Source organism: Trichomycterus rosablanca, chromosome 27 (genome assembly GCF_030014385.1).
Source record: "Trichomycterus rosablanca isolate fTriRos1 chromosome 27, fTriRos1.hap1, whole genome shotgun sequence".
Lineage (NCBI taxonomy): Eukaryota > Metazoa > Chordata > Actinopteri > Siluriformes > Trichomycteridae > Trichomycterus > Trichomycterus rosablanca.
Window position 1 is genome coordinate 3,584,957 of NC_086014.1, and position 26,112 is coordinate 3,611,068.

The window sequence follows — 26,112 nt, forward strand, 5'->3', positions numbered from 1 at the left end:
ATACACTCTAATGGTTTGTGCTAATATTGCTGTGCTAACCCTTGTGCGCCGCAGTGGTTCTTTAATCATGCTGACTATTTATTAACTGCTGCTACTATTTGTGCACACTGAATTAGATTTGATACATATGTTCTTAAGATATGATTTCTGTCCTGCAGGATGTGACGATGAAGATCATCACATGACGGCAGCCAGCGTGTCTGTTTAAAGAGGTAGGTCTTCCACGTGGTCCAGTCCAGAAATACACATACTGTACACTGGAATCCAGTGCAAGAAGGCAAGATCAGCAGATGTGTTGAATGTATCTGAGCAGTGAAGCATCCTCTTCATCTTTCCCTTAAGGTGCATGTGCGGATCCAGCTGGAGATAAATGAGCACTAAATATACAGACAGAAACCAGCACAGAGTGGCTTTGTTCGTTGTAGGTCCACCACAGGCCTCTGGAACAGCTTAAATGCCCCTTGGATTGCTTTCTGAAACAGCCTTCCAACGATTGTTTTCCTGACTGGTTGAATGGATAGTGGTGGGTTCGTGCCAGTCACTGTGAAGGCCATAACATTTGATTCAGTGATGCCTTGTGCCCTGTAGATGTCATCCCGAAGGAGATTACCCTGTCTAAATGTTCCATCATGTCAGCTAGATGAGTCCAAAAAAAACGTTGTGTTCATTTCCAGTGACCTTTTCCATACAGGCATCCTGCAGCCTGTGACACATGGAGGTGTTATGTGCATCTATACTATAGGCGTGGTATTATAATATATTTATTTATACATTCTGCCCTCAAGACTGGCTTTAAGTCAATGCTGCAGCCTATTGTAGCCCAGCTGGTAAAAATGTAGATCCAAAATAGGTAGATCCAAGGTCAATTGGGCCTGTGCAGCATTTTAATGAACGTGTAACATAGGATATTGATGCTTAATTAAACAGTATTATTTATCAGCAGGAACTTTTCGTTACCCCTGTGTGTGTGTGCTTATCGTATCAACACTTTCCTCCTCTATCAAGTCTGTCAGAGTGTGTTCCCCTTTATAAACGCTGAACTGCACATTCAGTGGTTCTGTACTAGTAGGGCGGGTGTATTTTAAACACGACGGATTGAGACACTCTGTATCTCACAAATAACCGCTTGCTTCATCCAGTTCCATCTTAAGGCTGTAACTTCCACTTCTTTGTCTTTTTCTTAAAAGAGAAAGTGATGTCTGAGACGATGATGGGCAGTGGAGTGTTGTGCTCTGTGTGTGTGTGTGTGTGTGTGTGTGTGTTGCTGCTTATGCAGATGCAGATACAGTCCATTCTGTGTAGACGGTTTTAATCCTATTCGAAGCGCTCGTAGTTTCTGGTTTGTCTCACCCGAGGAACCATATCAATCAGCAACCTAAATAAAAAAAACATGGTGTAACATAGCAGTAAAGTAACTACTGTTCTAAAATAATGACGCTTTATTTTTACGAGGGATCTTCCAAAAGTTTCCACAAGCGGTGAGGGTGGGAGGAGGAGTAATTGGTCGTGTCTGAGAGACTGAGAGACACCTATAGTCCGGATTTAGGGCCATCGGATTTCCACCTTTTGAACAACCAAAGAAGCTTTAAGGGGAAGAAGATTTTCATGTGATGATGATGCTGATGCGGTGCACTTAACCAAAAACATTTTGTGCTGATGCCATTAAAAAGTTGGAACGACACTGCCAAAAATGCATCCGAAGGTGATTACACAGTGTGGAAACTTTTTGAAGAGCCCTCAGATTTTATTGTTTTTTTAGACTCTACCCTAGCTACCCACTACCCTATGATGTAGAAATTCTGAAAGATCTTACTTGACACCGTAGGCGAGGATGACGAGTCCGATCAGAACACCAACGGCGCCATCCAAATACCAAACCTTTTCATTGTGCTTGAACACTTCGGCACTGATGAGAATAGTGAAACCCATGATTCCACCCACCAATGAGTTGAAGCCTACAAGTAAACAAACAGAAATCTCTGTAAAATGTCAGCAGAGCTGTAGGTATAATGAGCTACTATATGAATTGTATGAGGATGCTTTTAAGAGAAGTGTCCTTCAAAAACATGGTGAAAAAAAGAAATCAACATTGACTGTGTCTCTATCATGATTAAGCATAGAGGAAGAGGTGTTATGGTCTGGGAAGCCTTTTAGCTGCTGGTATTGATGAGCTGCTTCACTGTGAAAATCAATTAAGCTTAAAAGCAAAAGCCATCCGATTCTCATGAGTTACTTTATTCTTTCTAATTTGAGAGATGTCTTGTGCCATTACAAATTCTAAAGAAGACATAAGAAGTCATAAGAACTTTCTTCAGCAGTCACTAATGTCTGGCATTTCACACACAAACACTTCTATGTAGATTCTGCTTTAAGGTCCTTTTAAACATGAAATCAAGGCACAAAATGTGCTGGCAGCATTAAGCATGACGTACGAAAGACACCACGCGGCTGTTGATTCAATTTATTTTGGATTAGTTGGCCCGGCTGAATTGTGGACGCTAAAAGAAGCATCAGCAGCCTCATACACAAATGTCTGACTTGTTTAAAGCTACATGAGAAGCTAGAACAGCAACAAATGTCAGACTTGATCTGTGCCTGCAATGAGAACTTCCACTTACTTGTGTTGATTTTAAAATGCACCTAGATCTTTAACACCCGTCTACATGGCAGGATAGAGGAAGTCAAACACTTTTAAGCTGAACTGAAGTCACTGCTATAATTAATGCCAGACTGCTGTTTCCTGTATCTTCTGAATTTGAGGTGCCACTCATCATGTATGCTGTAATGTCACTGATACAAACAGTCAGAGATGCAGATCTGCCTTTCCGCTGAAAGATGACACCAGCTCAGACGTTCAGACATCAGAGAAATAATGTAGGTCGCTAGCAGAGACTTGGATTATTTAAAGCGCTTTAAAACAGACAGATATGGTATTATGTAAATCCAAAGGAGATGTTCTCAGGTTGAAAACATGCAGGATGCAAGAAGGAACCAAAGGGAACAATTACAAAGGCTCTTCTCAGCAAAGACGGCCTGGTGAGGGAAGTAGATGTGAGAGTTTTGGCAGATAATAGAGAAATCGAAGACTGTGTTCCGTCTCAGTCAGAATGGATCTCGATCTCTCTATAGGTGGAGGAAACAGGATTTGATTTCATGCTTTTTTTATTTACTCCAAGAAAGTTTTTAATGATTTTTCTTTGCTTTTTAGCTTTGATCTTCAGGATGGAAGAGCTGCAGAGGCACTAAAAGGTGTGTAATGTACTCGGGATTAGAATGAAATTTCTTTGAGCAGGTGTTGAATTTCGCACTCTACTGCTGAATTTAGGTGTGTGTGTGTGTGTGTGTGTGTGTGTGTGTGTGTGTGTGTGTGTTTTCAACCCAGAGTGCAGTTCCTAAGAAAAACCAACAACCTGCCTGTTTGTTAAACTCACACAGTAGATGCAGAATTTTGTAAAGCACCGTCCATATTATTTTAGCGTTAAACTAGGGGCTCAGTTCAGTCCATCATATAAAAGTGTGAAAAGTATTAAATTACAACCACACTGATTAGATCAGGCCACCCGTCTGAACCGGTTTCGGTGACTCACACTGTTACTCTGAGTTGCAGAGGTCCACTGTCCTGTTATTCACCGCTGGACTGTCTCGCTGTTTTTTACTCTATTTCTAGGCCACGGCCACTGTCTACCGGACAGCAGTGATATGGGAGGGGCTTGAAGGCGATGGCGATGAATCAGCAAATGATACCTACCGTCTGTGATAAGAGCCCTGCTGGTGAGTACTTTTCCTAGCATGCACTTGAATATTGCCAACATGAAACACGCCAGGCCGCTGATCACCGACATGCTGTAAAGGAGGTCGTCCTAAAATAGAGAGACAGAGATAAAGAGCGAGAGATGAGGATAACGGATGAATGTTGACAGAAGCGTTGAGAGAGAGAGATACAGACTGCATTCTCAGCCTGGGCCAAATCATTAATATTGCATGCCAGCAGTGTAGGCAAAAAACCTGCAATGCTGCAAGGTTATGCTTATTAAAACACAGCATTTTTGTTCTTTCTTACACACATATTTACACACAAAAATCAAATGCAGTGTGTTTCTAAAAGGCAATAAATCTATAGCAGTGGTCACCGAATGTATCAGGTTTAAGGCACGTCTGTACACTTCAGAATTACATTAATAAGTGGTCAAACCTTATAATGATGTAAATATCATGCCTGTTATCTTAATAATTTACATTTACAATCTCTGCATTCAGCAGACGCCGGTAATCCAAAGTGCTGTGGCAGTATATTATCAAAGCAATTGAGGGTTAAGGGCCTTGCTCAAGGGCCCAACAGTGGCAACCTGTCAGTAGTGGGGCTTGAAACAGCGACCTTATTAGTCCTTAGGTTATTAGTCCACTTAGTTAGATTATTATTCAAGTACCTTAATAATTCTAGTACTACCAAAAATAACAGTCATTACAGTCAGGAATACTTTGGAAAAGCGTTGTTTCTTAATACAGTCTGCCACTGCATAAAGAAATGCAACCTGCCAACTTTGCCTTCCTACCGGTCATTGTGAAATGTGTCTGTACGGGCTTCTTCTGGGTCTTTCAGTTTCCTTCCACTATTGAAAAGCATGCAGTAGATGGATTGTTACTTTAAATAGCTTTAGATATGAGTGAGTCCATGTATAAGTAAGTAATGATCTTTGATGGACTGTTGCCTTGTCCAGTGTGTATTCCTGCGTCATGACTGGCATTTTCCAAGTGACGCCGGTGACACCACAAAAAACCAGGCAGATTGAGACAGTTAAACTGAGTGCAAAAATATAGAAAAAGTAAAGTTAAGGGTGCAAGAGAGAGAATGAGTGTGTGTGTGTGTGTGTGTGTGTGTGTGTGTGTGTGTGTGTGTGTGTGTGTGTGTGTGTGTGTGTGTGTGTGTGTGTGTCTGAGTGACGTCAGTGGAAGATGAAGGCTGTAGAGAAATATCAGATCTATTTTTATCAAATGCTTGTGTGCACCAAACACGGCTTCATGGGTCAGAGCAGGAACTGGAGTCCCCTACAGATCAGCCACTCTCCTGATCAACACACACACACACACACACACACACGCACACGCACAACACACATTCTTTCATCTCTTTGATTTCACTAACTCAGGTATGTTACAGCACAGACTAGACTAAGCATCCTGTCTTTGTGTGTGCATGTTTGGGTGTGTGTGTGTGTGTGTGTTTGAGAGCCAGAGGGGGGGAAATAACTGCGCTCTCCTGCCTCCTCACGTTGCCAAGCAGCCCGAATTGCCTGGCAACAGTGGAGCGAGACGATTCGCAGCATGCACACACCCGTCCCTGACTTCACACTTCTCTAGCGACACCCTCCAGTCTCACTTTCCGAATTAGCTGTGTTCTTTTGCTGCTGTACGTCTGAGTGTCCTGCACATCTTCATGTGCAGTCGCCAGAAAGTCGACTGATGTTCATTTACAAAAATAAAAATCAAATAAATGATGGGAGGAAAATTACTCCTAGGCAGGAGGTCTACATGTACCCACAAAGGCTTGGTGTGGCTGCAGGTTGTAGTACCAACCAGGCACAAGCTACACGTATAACTAATCAATAGTCTGAAGACCAATGTGAAGCTGCTGCTTAATCAGTCTAATCAATAGCTCACTTTTAATCTTGCTCAATCATACAGATCAAACATTTTTCCACTTTTCAAACACTGGTTATACCCCAGTGCTGACCTGATGACAACATTTTGACACGTAAAATATGGAACGTATTAGCTTGTGTGTGTGTGTGTGTGTGTGTGTTGTTTCTTACCACTTCTGGTGGTACTCTTGAGGCAAGGGCATAGATAGCCTTAACCAGAATGGTGAGAGCAGACAGGATGAACACCACCCCCAAAACTACACACGCCCTGCAAAACACATGGAACAATGAACCAAAGAAATATCATTTAACATCAAACTCAAATCTCAGCTCCTTCAAATATGCAACAGAATCAAGTGTATTAAAAAAGAATTCATACTGTGGGAGGAAACCGGAGCTTCTGGAGGAAACCCACACGGTGTAATGTAAAAACCTGAAGACTGGATTAAGCAAGGAAGGTTTATTCACACTGCGCAACGGGTTCAGTGAAAATGGAGCATCGAAACCAAGGGTCACATTTGCACATGGTATTTATACAGACTGTCCACTTCATACAAGAATCCCCAATACTACTTAGAACCAGTTTGAGCTTGTTTTCCTTCAGACGGTGTGTATTTTCTCTGGTATAACTTATCTTGTAAAAACACCCTGCTTGACCTTACAATGCTATCACAAAGATGTCAAAGATTAACGGTCGTAACAGCCTGTACTTTTCCACTAGAACAAACAATTCTTAAACTAGAACAAACAATTCTTCATATTAATTTTTCCCCATTCAGCAGACACAGGGAGAACATGCAAACTTCATACAGTAAAGACCCGGATCGCTCCACATGTAAATCGAACCCAGGACCTTGTGCTACCTACCAATCCACCAGGCTGGTTTTGTCTTAGTCATGGGCTTGTCTTGGTCTTGGGTGGTATGGGTCATGGCCTTGTTTTAGTTTTAGGTGTCTTGTCTTGGTCTTATAGGTCTTATAGGTGGTATAGGTCTATGTCTTTTTTTAGTCTTAGGTGGCTTGGGTCTTGTGTTGTTCTTGGCTGGTATAGGTCTTGGTCTTAGTCTTAGGTGGCTTGGGTCTTGTCTTGGTCTTGGCTGGTATAGGTCTTGGTTTTAGTCTTAGGTGGCTTAGGTAAAGGCTGTTGTCGCAGCAAAGGCAAAAGCAAATCCATAATATTATTAAAGGTAATTAAGGTGATAAAAAGTATTCATGTGGTTAGCTTGCCTGAACTCAGACTAAAATATGAGTACATTTTAACCTTAAAATGAAATTAAATTTTAACAAAACATGTAAACAGACTATTCCCACATTAATAAATCTGTCAAATCTAATTGCAGCCTTGCTTCTACTGCCGATGCCCCCACATCTGGAGGGCCGTAGACGTGTGCTGCCACCGTGGGCTAGTATATCAGACCGCTGTAGCACCTGAGCATAATTTCACGTTCATTTTACCCATTATGTTGTATTTTAAAAGGGAGATTTGATTTTAGGATATGTAATGAGTACATAACCTGAGCACCTGAATGAAGCACAGTGAGGAGGACGGTTAAGAGGCAAAATGTATCCAGTTATCACAGTCAGTTCACATTAAAATAAAGGGTGTACCAGGGTGCAGGGGTGCCAATAATTATAAATCAGATAATTATGTTTTATTTAAGCATATACACCGACCAGGCATAACATTATGACCACTGACAGGTGAAGTGAATAACACTGATTATCTCTTCATCACGGCACCTGTTACTGGGTGGGATATATTAGGCAGCAAGTGAACATTTTATCCTCAGAGTTGATGCTATGGGTCTTGGTCTTAGTCTTAGGTGGCTTAGGTGAAACTGTTTGAGGAGACACTACCTGAAACTACCTTGCTAAAGCAAAGCAAAGAGTCACGCACCGATATCCATGTTCCTCCACTTCTGTACAGGCGCCTTGGGCTGCTAACCAGGGTCCTTACACAGCTTTGAAGACCCCACCTACTTATTCGCCCGGTCGTTCCTATCCAGCAGACTAGTGGCCAATTTTGTGCCTGCTAGGGGGCACCCAGCCAACCAGTAGCAGAGCTGAGGTTCGAACTATTGGAGGTCGGAATCTCAGCGCCGGTGTGTAATACCCCACAGCGCCAACTGGGTGCCCACCAAATGATTTTATTTAATTTTATTTGTGTTTAGTGCCTCATAGCCAACATTTATTGGACAGACTTACTATTTAAGAACCTCCTAAGTAAGGTAACTGTTTCATCCTCACTGCATCAGCTCCATAGTGATCATGCCGGTGTGGTTGGAGAAGCTTTATTATGGAAGCTCACAACCCAGGCACCACTATTAGTGTTTAAGTTGATGAGAAGCCACCAGATGTTCAAAAGATTCTGTTTCAAAGGTCAGCTCAGCACCTCTGACATTTGATACGTCACGACCACGTGGACGAAAACCGAGCATCTCCGTGCCTGTTTCAACCCTGTATGTACGGTACATTATGTACCTACACAGCATATGTCCTGCACCATCTGCACATCATAAACACCGTCCCATCGCTCCTCTGACACTGGTCCTCGATCTTCATCTTCACTGCGGCATTCTCACGGTTTCATCGCTGATCCTGTATCTTCATTTCTCTACGTCCTTCATACTCACTACATCAGCTTCAATACATCGTCTTTCTTGACTGCTTCTGTTTTTTTTCCTCACTTCTTTTTAGCTCTTCTTTTTTACTTCTTCCTTCTATTGACTGTGTGTGTGTGTGTGTGTGTGTGTGTGTGTGTGTGTGTGTGTGTGTGTGTGTGTGTGTGTGTGTGTGTGTGTGTGTGAGAGAGAGAGAACTAGATCTGCTGGCTAACGAACCGAGTGACACAGACAACCTGCTTCTCTCATTAGAGGCTGTTTAAGTGAGCCGAACACACTCTCAGAGCTCAACTGTGCATAACCCAGGTTCTGCACCCTGTTCCCCCCGCAGCTCTTCCTAAACGGTGCACTTTTCTGACAGTAGGGCTGTGTACACACCCTGTAATAAGAAAGCTAGAGAATATTCAACTCCTTTATATTTTACTGTTGCGACCAAGGGCTTTTCCCTGTTTGTGTAAGTAAAAATCCACTTCTGTCCCAGGCTCACCTGTCTCATCTTTTAATGGTTCCGCCCTGTGCGTCTCCACCCCCCTCTCTCACTTCTCAGATCGGCATCTCTACCGAATTTCCCCGGAGACTGCAGCACGCTTGTGATCTCTTACAGTGTGTAGTGTCTGCACCGTGCATTTCTCTCTTGGCTTTTATTAACTGTCCTGTCTTTCACATGGCTCACGAAGCCTTGCTGACCTTTAGTCATCACAACCGTCTCCTGAGGGGCTTCTAACCGTCTTCACATGGACGATCACAGACAGACAAAGCACTCACAGATCCAGTTCAAAGCCAGTAGTCTATAGAGAACTGAGCTGTGTATATGATTACATGTGTAATGTAGCTGTCCATGTGTTTTATGAAGCTATGTCATATATCTAATGAGCAGGCTGACTTTAAATGAAAGAAGCCGTGTTATTTGCTTTGATGACGCACAGTAGATATTTTCATTGCAGCAAAACAACATCAAGTCAATCTTCCATTTCTTATTAAATCTTAGTCTTGTCTAAAATGTACATTTGTAAATGATAGAAATTATAAATACAAATGATTAGACATACTATTATTGCACTTATTCTTAATTTAAGACAAGAAAAGCTACAATGCTCAAGCTCGACCCTTCCAACATAGTAAAAAAAATCAGATGTAGAAATATTCCACATTCATCATATGAAAAGCAGGAACATTGTAAACAAAAATTACTTAAGTAAATAAAGAAAGATAAATAATGATATGTCTCAACACGAGCATGCGATGAAGCTCTTGTGTAGAATAAGGCAGCATTGTTATGCAGTACTGATCATTTTCTGCATAGTAATTATTTCTCTCGCTCTCTAAAGTTTGGTAAGGGTGAGGTCATGTTTTATCTATTCTTCCACATGAATAAACTGGACAGGTTCTGGGGCGATATCGAATGTTGAAGAATAAATATAGAGCTGTGTCAACACATGCAGCATGTATCATCAAGCTTAATCACATAGAGGGCCAAAATAAAAAACCGGGACTATGTCGAGGGTGAACAGGGTCAACATTCATTAAACATATATATAATCCTTTGTGAGTAATAATAATGAGAGATAATAATCTTAGAATCTTACTTACACAAACAAGGCAAACTGGTTTACAGCTAATGTATGTAAATGGATACTCTGCCTCCCACCTGTCTTGAAAGCCCCTGTTTTCATAGTTCACTAACTGTTTTGACAATTCTTTTGGAAGGCTTGTTTAAATGTAATTAAATGTAAGTGATGAACGTAATTGAGTTCTAAACTCAAAAAACAATAAAGTGGGGGATTATGGTACTTATACTGTCCTATATGCTGGCGGGCCGGATGTGGCCCACAGGCCCTGAGTTTGACACGTCTGTGTAATGTCTGGTCGAATACATGGGAATACAAAGAGCACAGCGTGTTCCTCTGCACGTTAGCCCTGATGCCACTAGTCATTAGTGGCTAGGTGCTGGGATCTCCTTGGCTGTGCGCTATTATTACATCATATGCCCAAATGTGGACACAATTTCTCATTGTTACGTTTTATTCTGTAAATTGAGTGGAAATAAAGTGAAATCAGACAAGGTGTCCATATTTGTTTGCAAAGTGCAGCGATGCAAAAGCATGTGTAGAACCTAGAGCTTATGCATTTTCGTTTTCTTTACTTTTAGGGTGTTTCTGTTTGTCTAAATTAGAAGTCAAAATTGCACCCCTGGCTTTCAACTCTGTTTGGCATTTGATGAATTCATCATCAAAGTAATTAGCATGGTTGCAGGACTCACATGTATTCTCTGTGGGCTGAATGAACCGCTGCTGCGTTGCTGTAACGCCACAGCACAATAATGGAGCTCAGCACGTCAAGTATGGCATCAAACTAGAAACACACACACACACAGATTATTGATTAGTGCAACCCGCAGAGGGGAAAATGTCCTGAATCCAGTGCTGAAAGCAAATAGTGAAAGAAGGAATGTTTACTTACCGCAAAGCCAAATGAAGACGCGCTGCTTTTCATCACCGAAACAGCTGCAACAGAGAGCAGAAAGTACCATTTTTGAAATCCGATAATGTAACTCAGCACAGAAATGAGTTTACCCAGATCGATTGTTCCATAACGATTCAGATCATATTTGTGTTGCTTTTTTTTGGTAGCAACTGCTGAGTCTGACTAAGCTTCATCCAGCAAATATATCAGCCATAACATTAAAACCACCTCCCTGTTTCTACACTCTCTGTCCATTTAGGTGGTGGATGATTCTCAGCACTGCAGTGACACTGACATGGTGGTGGTGTGTTAGTGTGTGTTGTGCTGGTAGGAGTGGATCAGACACAGCAGCGCTGCTGGAGTTTTTAAATACCGTGTCCACTCACTGTCCACTCTATTAGACACTCCTACCCAAGTGGTCCACTTTGTAGATGTAAAGTCAGAGACGATCGCTCATCTATTGCTGCTGTTTGAGTTGGTCATCTTCTAGACCTTCATCAGTGGTCACAGAACGCTGCCTACAGAGCGCTGTTGGCTGGATATTTTTGGTTAGTGGACTATTCTCAGTCCAGCGGTGACAGTGAGGTGTTTAAAAACTCCATCAGCACTGCTGTGTCACACACACTAACACACCACCACCATGTCATTGTCACTGCAGTGCTGAGAATGATCCACCACCTAAATAATACCTGCTCTGTGGTGGTCCTGTGGGGGTCCTGACCATTGAAGAACAGGGTGAAAGAAAGCTAACAAAGCATGCAGAGAAACAGATGGACTACAGTCATGATCTGGTGATCTGGTTTTTTTTACTTCACCCAGACTGCATGCTGTCACTGAATCTGATAGGTGATGATCTACAGTGAGTCATTACAGATGGTAATAGACTCCAGAGATGGAAGACTGTTAGGTTTAGGATGTTGCTTTCAGTGTTTAGCTTTGTCGGATGCTATCAGCTTTCGCTCCGATCTCACTGACCTCACTGACCTCCTTCTCTACAAGCCAGTCACCCAATATACAACTATTTCATATAAAGATAGAGTTCTGCTAATAAGCTGACTGCATGTTGATATGAAGAGCTCCCCCAGCACACTTCTCAGCGTTTACTTATAATACACCATATGACCTAAAGTATTTGGACACCTGTCCATAGAGTGACCTCTATGTTGTATTCTCAGCTAGAACAACAGCCACTCTTTTGAGAAGGCATGGCATAACACTTTGAAGTATGTCTGTGGGAATTTGTATGCCTGGGCACTGATGTTGATGTTCCAGTTCATCTCAAAGCTGTTCAGTGGGGCTGAGGTCAGGGCTCTGTGCAGACCACTGGAGTTTTCTTCATGTCTTTATAGAGCTTACTTTGTGCACATGGGCACAGGAAAGGGCCTTCCCTAAAGTGTTACTGCAAAGTTGGAAGCATATAATTTCATTGATATCATCGATTTATTATACCTGCTAGAAAGTGTTGTGGCTGAAACGCATGAATTCCAAAAATAGAATTAGATACTTTTGTTTATATAGTGTAAACCCAGCAACTGCAACCCACGCTTTTGTATTTATAGTCCAACATACATTCAAATCTATTCATGCAGAACTGATTATTAATCAAACAAGATGACATTTTTGCAAACAAAGTAAGACATTCAGTTCCTGGTTTACTAAAAGCCTGCGTGTTAAGTGTGCACGAACCAAAAGGAGAACTGCATCATTTAAATAATAAAAAACACACAACACTTCATGTCCAGTTTGTATGTTTGTCTTAATTCATTTGGAACTTCAGGCGTGGAGGCATGCTATCCAGCCTCGGTCGTTTGGAGGTCATCTTGTAGTGTTTGCATAACTAATACTCCTAGAAAGTAGGCGACATAATCAAATATTAAGTTCAGAATAGGAGCAATGGTACTAGTGGTTCACTTATTTAAGTCAGTATTGTGTCACACCGTTATGTAAGTAATAATTGTCCTATTTCTTTTGACATTTTCCTTAGAATTACAGCTTATTATTGCACATGCTAGTCTTACTCTGCTCTTAATAAAGCACATTTAAATCATCAGCACATAAGCAAGCTCATCATGGGTTTTAATTCAGTGTGTCAAAATGTGCAGTATAAGGTCACATGGACATGGATGTAAAAACACACTGATAAATCGGTGTATAATTTTAGTCTATGGGTCATACATACATCTTTATAAGTTCATTTATTAATCAGTAGCTTCGTTCTTCCTCACAAGACTTTGTTGAACCTAATGAAAGCACAGTAGCACTTCAGGGTGCAGCGTGGTGTAATTACAGCACTGCAATTATAGCACAATGCAAATTACAGTCTACTGTAATTAAGTGGATGGCACATTGACTTGTAATGCTGGGTGTTGTTGATTCCACGATCTGAACTTGAGGAGAACTGATGTAGTCAGAGGCAGGTTAAAAAAAGCCTAATTTAATCTAAGAAATTCTCAGACTTCCTAATTACATACAGTAAAAGGTAGATCTTTATAACGATTGTTTATGATAATATGTGATTCAGGTAAAATGTGTATAATGTGTTATCAACATTTTACGGAAATTTTTAATGTAAGATCTCAGTGTGTTACGTTGCTAAATATAGGACCAATTTGATGTGTATGTGTGAAATGTGTTTTACAGTTACTCCTGTTTTAATCAGTCTTAGCAAATAAATGTATGCAAATGTAATAATAGTCCAACAATTTTTAATTAAACAACAAAAACAGCTTGTGTAGCTTTAGGTAGGTCATGACTGCAGTTTCAGTAGTTTTTCTAATTTTATTTTCAGGGATTAAAAAACATGAATCTGCTAAGAATGGATTTTCCATTTAGCTTAAACATACTATTGATTATTTTATATTCCACTACTTTAATTGTTGTGGTATTCGAATGAATCAGAATCCCAGTATTCCAGCAGCAAATCTGTTTTGTTTCACTGATTATCAGCAATAATTTAAACATAACATTTTAATGACACTATAATAAATAACACCTGTTTTATGCCTGACAGAAATCCATGTTTATGAAATAATAATTCATTTATTGATTGTTTACCACTGATTTATCCTGGTCAGGGGGTGGCACGGTGACTCGGTGGGTAGCACTGTCACCCACAGCAAGAAGGTCCTGGGTTTGAATCCCATGTGAAGTGGTCTGGGTCCTTTCTGTGTGGAGTTTGCATGTTCTCCCCGTGTCTGCATGGGTTTCCTCCGGGAGCTCCGGTTTCCTCCCACAGTCCAAAAACATGCAGTCAGGTTAACTGGAGACACTAAATTGCCCTATATGTGTGTGTGTGTACATGTGTGTGTGTGTGTGTACATGTACAAGCTCAGACTTTTGTGCTTTTAATAGTGAGCAATAATGAACTATATAATATGCCAGAGTTGCCTTAGTTATTTATGAAGACTCAGCCGTATCTAATTAATGTCACAAAGTCCCAGTGTAGCCGCCCCATCTCTCTTTCTGCTGGCTTGGGAGGCAACAAGAGCAGAAAGGTTAGCGCTTAACCCCCTTTTCTCTTGCTCTAAGTCTTCCACTCATTTTTCTTTCTGTCTTCCATCCCTCTGTCTCTTATTTTTAGACTCAGGGCTCTGGGGGTTAGTGCTGGCTTTGAAAGCCTGGTAGTGCTGAATACATTAATATAGGAGTGCTCTCTCTCTCTCTCTCTCTCTCTCTCTCTCTCTCTCTCTCTCTCTCTATCTCTCTATCCTTCTCTATCTATCCCTCTCTATGGCTGTAATGCTTACATTCCAGGACTCTTCTTCTTTCTATTTAATGCTGTTATTTACATTAATGGCTGGATATATCCAGACTCACTAATCCTGTCTTTATCACAGCCCAAGGGGTATAATGCATAAAATGCATTCATACTTATGGACCACTACTCTAATGTTAACTAGCTACGCGAATCATCAGCTTCTTCACATTGTCATTTAGTCAGGCTGTCTTTGAAAAGTTTGAGCAACAATAACTAGCAATCTGGGCAGGTTTAATATGGAGGTGAATATGCAGTTCTGTTGTTTAAATCTGTTAATACTGAGCTGAAGCACAGTGCCGCATGTGGTAGAGTTAATGCAGCACAGCTACGTTAGTCCTGTGTACCCGAGTTTGATCCCCACATTTGCTCTCTGTCTTTAAACAGTTTGGCATTTTCTCTCCGTGTTCAGAAGGTTTTCCTCTGGACACTCTGGTTTCATCATACCTTGCATACATGCCGATGTGTGAGTAAGTGAATGTGTAATTGGGTGTTGCTCTGTTCCTGCCTTGTGCTTTTCTGGTTGGCTGGTTATCCACCTTGACCGTAACTGAGATAAAGTGGTTTTTACATAACCAAAATGCTCTGGACTATATTAGGGTCATTTAATTGAAATTGACAGTCGATTATGTCTAGAAATATTGTCTAATATTAATGTTTGATATATTAAAAACTGTGTCTGACTTTCCGATGTTACAAAAACTATCAGCTGTATTAGACAGTGCGGAAATTGTAGTTTTGGGGCATTTTCCCCTTTTTGCAGAGTTCTCTTTGGTATGTACACAAATCCTCTCTGCACTCAGATCCTGGCCAACTGCACAACACCCTCACTGATCAAGTAAAGCTGTACCATGCCACAACTTCTCAGCATCGTTCACAGGCATATTTGTAAAGAGGGTCCTAATGTGTACGAAGCACATGTACATCTTCATGTAGGCATGACAGTATTCTGTAGGTTTATTAGGCTTTGGGTTTCATGACTGACTCCTTACTGCTCCTAGATAATCACATTGCACAATAACAGCACGTAATCGGTTCCTTGTTGAAAGACTGCATGTTGATATGCAAATGCGGCATCCCATAACGGTACCACAAATACAGTGAGTTTGCAATATTAGTTTTTGGAGATTTAATGCACTTGCTAGCAATCAACTAAAAAACAGAAAGCGATGTCTTTATGTGTTGGCTGGTGTGATGTACGTGTTTGCACGTGCGAAAGAATGAAAACGAGCAGCTATTGAGTCACTGTAAGTGTTAATTGGCTCTTGGTATCTGTGATGCCTCGGGGGGATTCGGTCTGGCATTCACTCACATGAACTACCAACCCTTCTCTCTTATTTATACCGGTCTCAAATGTACGCAGCCGCATGCAAAACCTGCAAAAATCTGTGTGGTTTTTCGTTGTTGATTTTTAGCTTACTTATCACTGAAATGGTAAATTGGCAGTTGTAGCCTAGCGGTTAAGGTACTGGGCCCTTGAGCAAGGCCCTTAACCCTTGATTGCTTAGACTGTAAGTCGCTTTGGATAAAAGCGTCTGCTAAATGCTGAAAATGTAAATGTAAATTAACTACAAGCAAATTAAATGTCCTAAATGTTTCGAATGGTTGCTAGTTCAAGTCCTTGCACATGTCGTACTGTTCAAGAGCAGTGATCGAGTGTTTGCCTCTCGTGCTAATCTGATTAGCATTTTCCAGTACGTGTAACTGCATACTGTGAATCCACTTTGTGCTATCGATCAAGAGCCGGTTGAGAGCACTCAAAGCACAGCGAAACGAATGCAAAGCAGCCTAGATATGTGGTTTCTAATCTTGCATATAACATCAGCTCAGAGAATCAGGACTACAGCACTAAATGAATGTAAAGAACTGGGTTAATAGTTTTAGATATAGCAACTTTAGGTCTAAAAACTACCCATCTTTATGGTCATCTATGAAGCAGCATCAATTACTTACAAAATAAGTAGCTCTTTGTAAGGTATATCAGTATAGTAAAGACCGTCCATAGAACAAAATAAATTAAAGTCACATGAGTATCTTATCTCAGAGGTCCGAATCTCAGAGCTCAGTTCAGTTCAGTATGAATGTAAAGCCACACAGATTAGGCCAGGTAGACTCTCTAACCTGTACTAGTTGAAATGGTTAACTGTCACTGAAGTCAGTGGCTGGGAGTGAAGGCGAAGTTCATTCACATTGTTATTGATTAGTTTTCAGTAATCACTTCAGCCGTCTTAAAAAACAACGAGTAGCATCATATTATAGGGAGGCTTTTCAGCAGTGTGGACTAACTATCCTGTCAGGATTGATAGGAAAATGAGTGGTGTACACTTCATGGAGATCTTGGAAACCTTTGGTTCACCTGGTGTTTTGCCTGTGATCATCCTCACAGGCAAAGCACAAAGGTGTGATGTGGTTGTTCCTAGTACACCTGCAGTATGTGGGAGTTTGAATGTGGGAGTGGACGATGCCCTGCGATGAATTGGCTGCCTGTCCACAGGGTATTCCTGCCTTGTGTCCAGCGTTTTGATATGTCACTAAATCCTCTGCAATTCTGACCAGTATGAAGTGGTTCATGATAATTAGTGTTCTGATTCGGACTGATAACGCTACACCTTCGATCTTATCTCATTAATTTAATTACTGTCTCTAGTGGCGAGCAGCCGGTCGTAGAAAGGTAAGCAGACGGCCATCTTGGGATCCCCCAGGGCGTCCCACCTGCTTATATCATGGGATTAATGGTTGAATTGCTTTGGGAGCGTTTGTGTAGACTGAGATGTGTGCAAAGTGATGTAGCGCATTCTGTGTTCACGTTTGTAAAGTCACCATTCTCGCAATGTGTTGTACAAAGTGACGAATGTTTCTTTACGTCTCTGGACGGTGTGTTTAGTACCGACGTGTATCCTGATTGTGTGTTATGAGTCATGGTAGACTGTGTTTGTTCATTATTAGGGCTTAGATATGCATCCGTGAGCCTAAACATTAGAATCATCTTCCTCCTCAGACGTGCATGACTTTGCCGATATTCTAATAGATGTGCGTGTCATGATCAGGGGTCTATTCAGTGTTGGGATGACGGGTTTGTTTTGTCTAACTATGCTGTAATTCTGTGTGACTGAATTGATGCACATGGCCGTTTAGAATTAGTGCAGAAGTGGGAGATCAGATGTATATAAAGAAAAAACAACAAGGTATCTAGAACAGAGCCAATTTGGGAATCATATTACATGCAATAGTTGATCTTATTTAGACTGTGAAAAATATTTATCCCACACACATTGTAAACTTTCCATCAGTCACAAAGAGCCACGGCAGCACTAGCCTGTCATTCAGTGGTACTGTAAAATGCTAACCTAGTGCAAGCATTTGTATTTATGAAAAAGTATTATTAAATAATTCTGTATGAAACTCGTACAAAAATGCTCACTTGACAAGGATCAGTTTCCATCAGGAGCATAACAGCATTAAAGCCAAGATCCATAAAGCCTAACGTAACTCATGTGCCGCATCAAACTCAAATCGTGCTGACTGTGCAGTGCTGAAACACACTTCAGATCCTTGAGAGTGCTTCAGAAAGTGCTGCAGCAAGCTCTAACTTCTCCAGACCTGGACATCAGAGCTTCCTTGCTCCGATATTAATTGTACTTGTCGACTTGCTCATTAGTTGAATCAAGCATGCTGTGTTGGAGCTAAAAGACACCATGAAATGAGTAACAACTGCTATGTGAAAATGTATGCTAGTATATTTCCTAGGTGATTGTGCAGGTGAAAAAATGCAGTCGGCTACTGCTCACATGTCGGAGGGTCCTCGGTCAGGAATGGAGGTCAACATCAGTAGAGAGCTTTTTTTAGGATTTTACGGTCATGTTTTTCACTTTGGTTACATTCATGACAGGACAGGTATTTACAGGTACCCATGATTCATCAGTTCAAGGTTAACGTCTAATACAATCATGGACAATTTAGTATCTCCAATTCACCTCACTTGCACATCTTGACTGTGGGAGGAAAACGGACCTCCTGGAGGAAACCCATGCAGAAATGGGGATAACATACAAACTCCACACAGAAAGGACCCAGACCTCTTTACCTTGGCATCGAACCCAGGACCTTCTTGCTGTAAAGTGCCAGTTCAGCCCACTTAGCCACGCGCAGCCTTAAGTAAATGAACTGCTAAATGCATGTAGGATCAGATTAAAGTAGAAATCACAAGGCTTGATGTATAAAGGCTACAAGGTACAATGCTACTCCGCATGTACTAATGTCATGTTTTATTTGTTTGACAGATGGGGGAAATGGAGCTTTTAGCAGCAAGCAAGTAAGGCTAAATTCCTCCCCAGGTATTTCTAAAAGGCAGCCCAAGAAACTGAAGAGCATAAATATAGTCATTGAAACTAAAGCTATACACTCAGTGCAGTTTACCTTTATTTTATCAGCTTTACGTTTATTTACTATGCAGAGGCTTTTATCCAGAAATTTAGATAAACCAGCACTGGAACGGAACTACTGAGCCACAACCATATTTTAAGACTGCCAGGGGCTTAACTGCATGATTGTAAGACATAAAGTACATGAATTTGTGACAAATATGCAACACCAAAGGCAAACAGAAGCCAGGCGGTCGCTTTTCTAAAGCACGGTAGGTCTTATATGTGGCTTAAATTGCTATTGACTGTCCTACATTCACAAACCTAAAGTCAATTCTTTTAGAGATACCCAGTTCATGCCGTTCATCTACTAGAATATTCGAACAAACTAGATGTTTGTGATGTTTTTGACATTTATAATTAATGTTTTTAATAGTTGCTGTTATTAATCCTATCCTACATAAACCACTCTTAACTATACCAATTGTTAAAGATCCTATCTGCTCTGTAAGAATGTCAGTGGCGAATCACATGCAGCATTTGAAATACACCACTTACACCTTTATTATTATTATTGTATGTTAGCGAAGCATAAGCAGTGATGAAAAGTAAGGAATCAGTTACTTACTGAAAGCAGCAATGGCGAGGATTAGAGTCACCACGATCGACACCCACGATACGTATAATGCCTTCTTTCTGTAACTCTGAGCCTCATGGGGTTTCAGACGCATGCTGCTCTCCAAGAGGTCTGTCAATTATTCAGATGAGATTAGTTAAGACTAGGATTTAGCTTAAAGGTAACTACATGAATGTGTAAAGTCAAGAGTATGCATTAAGAAAGACGATACTTGAAAATGTGGGCATGAATTGAAACACTACACACATTTTTTAACTGAATATTGATTGAAACGTTATCCAGCACCAACAGGTGTTAAAAAGTCTTTGCTTTTTTATTTACTCAAACAATTGACTACATTTAATTAAGAATTAAGTTTAATTAAGGTAGACATGCTGAGACTTAGATTCCTGTTGGCATGATGAATCTAACAAATAATAAATAAATACATTCTGATGAAAATATTAGCCTGAAAAGGGATTAAAACCATCTGGGAATATAGCAAACCACAGTGAGAGCACTTGCCTCTAATTAAAGAAAACTTAGTGTTATTTTGTCAGCCCAGTAAAAAAGTTCTGTAGGAACACACTGAATCATTTTGCTAATCTGACCAGCTCATGCTCAGTCATTCTCTACAACATCTAAAAGATTCAGTCTATGAGAGTCACTCAGATTCTCGCCCAGTCTCTCGTCATTTCAAAGCTGGACTACTGCAGCTCTGTCCCAGTGGGTCTTCTTCAGTCCACCCTGAGACCTCTGCAACAGATTTAAAATGCATATGCACGTCTGTGCAGGTCTGGATTACAATCGGCCGCATCACCCCACTGCTGGGGTCTCTTCACTGGCTCCCTGTAGTTGCCAGCATTCGATTTAAAACACCTACAAGCCAACAACAGACCCAGCTGATCTACCCAGAGGACAATCTGTTCTACCTATAAATCTATGTTCTAACAGGGTTCCAGGGTTCTGCTAAATGCTCTATATGGAACATATACAGTATATAAAACAGGGCCGGCGCTAGGGGGGGGCTGAGGGGGGCATTGCCCCCCCAAATTGTGTCTTTGCCCCCCCAAGCACAATGCAAGCAACGGCTATTTTTAAAATTATCTCTGAACCAATCACAAAAATGCATTTTGTTTTACAGTGTGAAGATATTTCCTTGCTTATTCCTGATTGGCTCTTTGAGTCATATAAAAATCGGCAGACTGCCCCAAACAGTTCAGTTCGGCAGTATATGTTCTGTTAGTGTGAGCGAGAGGCAGGTATACTGGTAAACACTTTTTTTTTTACAGAATTAGTATTCTTTTGTTTTCTTTATATTTTAATTTCCCAATAATATAAATATTCTCACTCATTCCTATTTCCACGTTTGAATATTCTCAGTCTGTGTGTAGGTACATTTGTCAGCTTTCACTTAAATTTGTATTAAAGCCTTTCAAGAAATAGAGTTGTTCTATTAGTAATGGCAATTTAATTAAGGGGGCGTATTAAAATGAAATACAATCAGATAATCTTTTTTCTCCATTTACATAATCAACATGTATTTTTTAATCATTGGGTTTTAAGTTTAAGTTCGAAAACATGCATTTTTATTTCTTTACCTCATACCTCACTTTAAGCCAGTATCAATAGCTTGGCTGTCATCATTCATGCACAAATCAAGCCTTGAATATATTTCTGGCTTCAAAAACATGACTATCAACATGCCCCCTCATTAGGTTTTACTGCCCCCCCAAGCAAAGCAGTCCAGAACCGGGGCTGATATAAAAGTATACCCTGTTGAGATGCATTAATAGGACCTTACATGACTCCAAAGCTCTCCACTATGGCTGGATTAAAGCAATTCTGCTAAGAACAATTGGCAAGAATTCCTCCACATCAAAGGAAAAACCAATCTACAGTTATCTGAAGTATATTTGGTTTGCACTTGTTATTGGTAAAGAAAGAAGAATTAATGATTATGTTTTGAAGGGAGGGAATTACTTTTAGACAGGGTGTTTGTTAGATAACCTTTAGAAAGTCCTTAGAAATGGATTAAAACAAAGTGCTGGAGAGATCAGCAATGAATCCAGATCTAAATCCCATTGACGAATACCGGTGGAGAGATCTCAAGAGAGATCTGGTGTTGGCAATAAAAGAGTTGTCCACAATTCCACTCGAGAGAGGTGTAGGAAATGCATTCATGGTTACAGATTGATTTCCAAAGGGTTTCCAAAAGGTGTGCTGTCTCAATCATTTTGTCCAGTCCATTTGAGGAATAATATCAAATCTGACCTTTTTTTTCTTAGCTTGTTTATGGTGTTCCAGTGCAAATAAAACAAGGAATAAACATATGAAAAACAAAGCACTTGTAATTGCAGCAGCTGTCAAATATTGGTTGCTTGATTGACATGATTGATGCTTGATAGAATGAGTTGCTATAGTATAATTTTTAACACTGTTTATTATAGAGTTTCATAGATTTACAGATCATGCACTATATGGATTGTATACCACTGAGTAAAATATGATAGAGAGTGGAATATAATATTACATATAGTATAGTATACAGTATAACATCACCTGATGTGCAGTTGAAATCTGCAGGATAGGATAGTATAATTGTGTAAAAGAACATACTTATTGTATATCCTATAGCGTAATACAGGGTGGTATAATAATAATGTAATATAGTACAGTGCAGTGCAGTCTGGTATATTTGTGTTGTGGTGTAATTACCAGAGTAAACAGCAGTAAAGCGTCTGAATGATTAACATACAATAATCTATTTTTAACATAGAAATCTAATAGAACAAAGCATATTTCTTGTTGTACTGTATACCCTGTATTAAATTGTAGTATAGCAGAATAGGGGTGTGTAGTTTGTAGTACAGTACTGTATATGTAGTTAAGTGTAGCAAAGTATTGTGTTCATTCTAGCACATAATGGTATTGATGATTATTTAATAGGATAGTGTAGTTGACTGTAACTCTCTGCTATAATGGTATGTGTTATGTTTTTTGTTATGTATGACAGGAATACCGTGCAGTAGAAGAATTAAATAGATTACTCCAGGCAGTAATAATAATAAAAGATGAACAAACAATGCCAAAGTTTTAAGAAAAGCCCAGAGATGTTTCTTCAGTACCTTTATCCTCCACATCACTGATCTTCATCTCCTGCTCCATGCTGAAAGTCTCCCCGCCTTCTGGTTTCCCTTCAGTGTCTCCTTCTGTCTCCCCCGGTCTCTCAGTCTGAGTTTGGGGTTCAGGACATTCCTGCTCCCGCAGGTTCTCACCGCGATCTGGATCATCAGCCATGGCCACTGCGGGATGCGCGCGTGTTTAAAGCCGCTCGGCACGCGGGGAACGTCGCACCTGCGTGCGAGGCGAGGCGATGGAGAGCGGGCGCGCGCACCTATAGCCTCTCTGTCTCTCTCTCTCTCTCTCTCGCTCACACACACACACACACACACACACACACACACACACACACACACACTTCTCTGAACACACACACACACACTTCTCTGAACACACGCGTCACACACGCGCGCTAAGTGATGCTGCAGGCACGCGCTAATTAAAATCCTCAAACACTCCCCAAAACATTGTTAATAGAGTTATTATGCAGCATCAGAACATCTTCACATCTAAACTCTATACACACACTCACACACTCACACACACTCACACACTCACACACACACACACACACACAGTATATATATATATATATATATATATATATACAGGTATATATATATATATATATAATTTATGTATATATATGTAATTTAACCCATTTGTTTGTTAGAAGCGATCATGTGTTTATTCAGTCATTATCTGATCCTTTCAGTTTATGTACACACAGTCCACTTGACCAAACAGAAGTTTTTAATGTCGTTAAATAACAGATAATTAAAAAGTAAACGAATTAATTAATGGTGGGCAAACGAGTAAGTCAATGTGCGGGTGAATTATTGCATGAATAAATGGATGTGAGAGTGTTTGTGTGTGTGCGCGTGCGTGCGTGCGTGTGTGAGAGAGAGAGAGAGAGAGAGAGAGAGAGAGAGAGAGAGAGAAATAAAATGTACATTTCTACATTTCTGTGTCTAAAATGTACATTTAAGGCATTTAGCAGATGCTTTTATGCAAACTGACCTACAGTACTGTGACAGTATACAGTCTAAGCAATTGAGGTTTAAGGGCCTCGCTCAAGGGCACAGCAGCAGCAACCTGGCATTGTTGGTTTCTAGTCCAGTACCTTAACCCTTAACCACTAGGCTACAACTGCCCTAAAATGTACATGTAATCCCTAAAATGGATATTTGGCTATCATTCCAAAAAGTAAGTTTGTCACAAATAACACATTACGCAGGACCACCATACCCACAGTGAAACATGGGTGGCAGCATCATTCTTTGGGGCTGTTTTTCTTTTTTTTTTTTCTTTTTGCTGGAACTGGTTCTTAAGGTAGAGGGAATTATGAACTGTTCCAAATATCAGGTTGAAGGTGATGAGAAATGCTACCTTTCAGCTCAACAACCCAAAGCATACATTCACATCAACAAAAGCATGGCTTTACTAGAACAAGTTTAACGTTTTGGAATGACCCTGACAGATTTGGAGCACTTATGCAATGAAAAGTGGTCAAAGATTGCCAAGTGAAGATGCGCCATGCAACCACATTTTTGTTCTTTTTTCCAAAAAAACAGGAGCTCCCGGAGGAAACCCACGCACACACGGGGAGAACATGCAAACTCCACCACACATTGATTGTAAAAAGATGTCTGTGAGTGGTCTCGTACAGAAATATTCCTGTGCTTCCCTCTGGCGTCTGAAAACTAAAACTGCAATTAAACATGAAGTATTCAACACAGTTTCAGAGTTAAACCTGGGCTACCACCTAGACCTTGGCCACTCGCTGAGGAGTTAAATACATAAACACATACTGAGGCAGTGATGCTTTGCCCAGTACAGGGTGTCTTCCTTACATGTTTTTGAGTGGAAATTCACCCACTTACCCTGATCAGCATTAATTAATTACTAAAGATAAATAAGTAAATTAATAGCAGTGATCACTCTGTCTGGGGAGACGAGTGAACCCAATCTAGACCAGCAAACAATCCTCACCTATCTTAAGAACATAGGTCTGGATTGTTTTGCTTGGTGTTTGCTTGCTCTGTGGCAATCATTGTACCTGTTGCCCATGTCATTCTAAATGTTACACTTATTTATATTTTATTAAGCATCACAGGTCATCCTGACCAGGGCTGAACTTCCTAAAGTCCTTTCTTTGTCCGTGTGGGTTTCCTCCTGGTATCCTGGTTTTCTTAGAATCTCACAAAAACGTGCAGACGCTGGTTTCACTGGGCTAAATGTCACAAAGCACAGGATAGGATTACATCTCACGGGTTTGGTCATCTCGCTCTCAGACACGACCGATCAGGTCTGTGAAGACGCCCGTCTGGCCGATAGCACCGCTGAGATTAGAACATGGTGGTTAGGTGATTAACATAGTAGGGTGCATCAAGCATTGCACCCAAACTGATTAAACTGATTAGGCGAGCTGGTGCAGTGGTTGGCATTGAAGTGGAACCACTGGTAACAGTGGCAGAAAGGAGGACACTGTGTAAACTCTATTCTATCATGGACAATGTCAGTCACCCACTGCATACAGTGATTATTATTACATATGTGCATGTATTTGGATATATGTATATGGGTATATGGGTGTGTATATATATATATGGCTATATTGGCCTCATTGTGCAATATTGTCACATGTCACTTTACTATTTAATAATTTAATTACTATTCAATATTTACACTGAAACTATACCTCATGCATCATTACAGTTACCAGTTATTTATTACATGTAAATTACAAGACATACTTAGTTCTAGTTTTTCTGTTTGCTTTTGTTTTGTACTGTTAATTATTTGTTGTATTATGCTACTGCTATCTGTCTGTCTGTCTGTCTATCTGTCTGTCTGTCTGTCTGTCTATCTATCTATCTATCTATCTATCTATCTATCTATCTATCTGTCTATCTATCTATCTATCTATCTGTCTGTCTGTCTGTCTCTGTCTGTCTGTCTGTCTGTCTGTCTATCTATCTATCTAATCTATCTATCTATCTATCTGTCTGTCTGTCTGTCTGTCTGTCTGTCTGTCCGTCCGTCTATTCATCCATCCATCCATCCATCATGTTGTCTGATGAGAATAAACCAGTGTACAGAGTAAACCATGAGTACAGTAAGTGTCGCAGGGCATATTGAGGGTCAGGTCGGCGTCCTCATGCTGCTGTATCCTCCGGAACGCTGGGTGGCGGTAGGGATATCTGTGGTGAGCTGTAGCGGATAGCGTGTTGCTGTTGGCGGAAGGAGGAGAGCGGGGGTCGGGATGAACATGGCGACGGTGCTGCGGGGCTCTACGAAATGGCTCTTTACTCGGGAGCACCTGGAAAATACCCCGTCCCGCCGCTGCGGAATCGAACCGGATCGGGAACTTTCTTATCGTCAACAAGCTGCTAACCTGATCCAGGACATGGGACAGAGACTGAACGTGTATCCTGACTACATACCCGGGGCTGTACTGCACTGCGGCCTGTGTGGGGCTCTCTTAGCACTGTTAGCTTAATGTCCGATGTTTACCGTCAATGTCTCGGATGATC

At 40.8% G+C, this 26,112-nt stretch overlaps 2 protein-coding genes and 1 long non-coding RNA gene across 3 annotated transcripts in view; 2 read left to right on the forward strand and 1 right to left on the reverse strand.

Annotated features, from left to right (window-relative positions):
- Positions 1-589: 589 nt before the first annotated feature.
- On the reverse strand, positions 590-22,627 carry LOC134304116 (transmembrane protein 163b-like). Its single transcript, XM_062989676.1, has 9 exons — positions 22,582-22,627; positions 20,296-20,298; positions 19,466-19,585; positions 10,720-10,763; positions 10,520-10,611; positions 5,811-5,907; positions 3,749-3,860; positions 1,814-1,955; positions 590-1,375 (listed from the first exon to the last, which is right to left on the reverse strand). The coding sequence occupies exons 1-9, from the start codon at positions 22,619-22,621 to the stop codon at positions 1,315-1,317; spliced, it is 711 nt and encodes a 236-aa protein (XP_062845746.1). The 5' UTR covers positions 22,622-22,627; the 3' UTR covers positions 590-1,314.
- Positions 3,044-3,768, forward strand: LOC134304117 (uncharacterized). Its single transcript, XR_010007759.1, has 3 exons — positions 3,044-3,129; positions 3,209-3,249; positions 3,668-3,768. It is a non-coding gene; the product is annotated as an uncharacterized LOC134304117 (long non-coding RNA).
- A 3,069-nt stretch (positions 22,628-25,696) lies between the features above and the next one.
- Positions 25,697-26,112, forward strand: part of ccnt2b (cyclin T2b) — a 12,424-nt gene continuing 12,008 nt past the window's right edge. The window contains exon 1 of the mRNA XM_062989583.1: positions 25,697-26,005. Coding sequence (XP_062845653.1) covers positions 25,842-26,005 — 164 coding nt within the window. The 5' untranslated portion in view covers positions 25,697-25,841. The remainder of the gene's footprint in view (positions 26,006-26,112) is intronic.

Excerpts from the sequence above, each read along its gene's own strand:
- LOC134304116 (XM_062989676.1), bottom strand. The coding sequence starts at position 22,621 with ATGGAGCAGGAGATGAAGATCAGTGATGTGGAGGATAAAG. Across the intron at positions 10,764-19,465 it reads CCTCGCCATTGCTGCTTTCA|CTGTTTCGGTGATGAAAAGC; the intron begins GTAAGTAACTGA and ends TCTCTGTTGCAG. Across the intron at positions 1,376-1,813 it reads ATCCTCGCCTACGGTGTCAA|GTTGCTGATTGATATGGTTC; the intron begins GTAAGATCTTTC and ends TTTTTTATTTAG.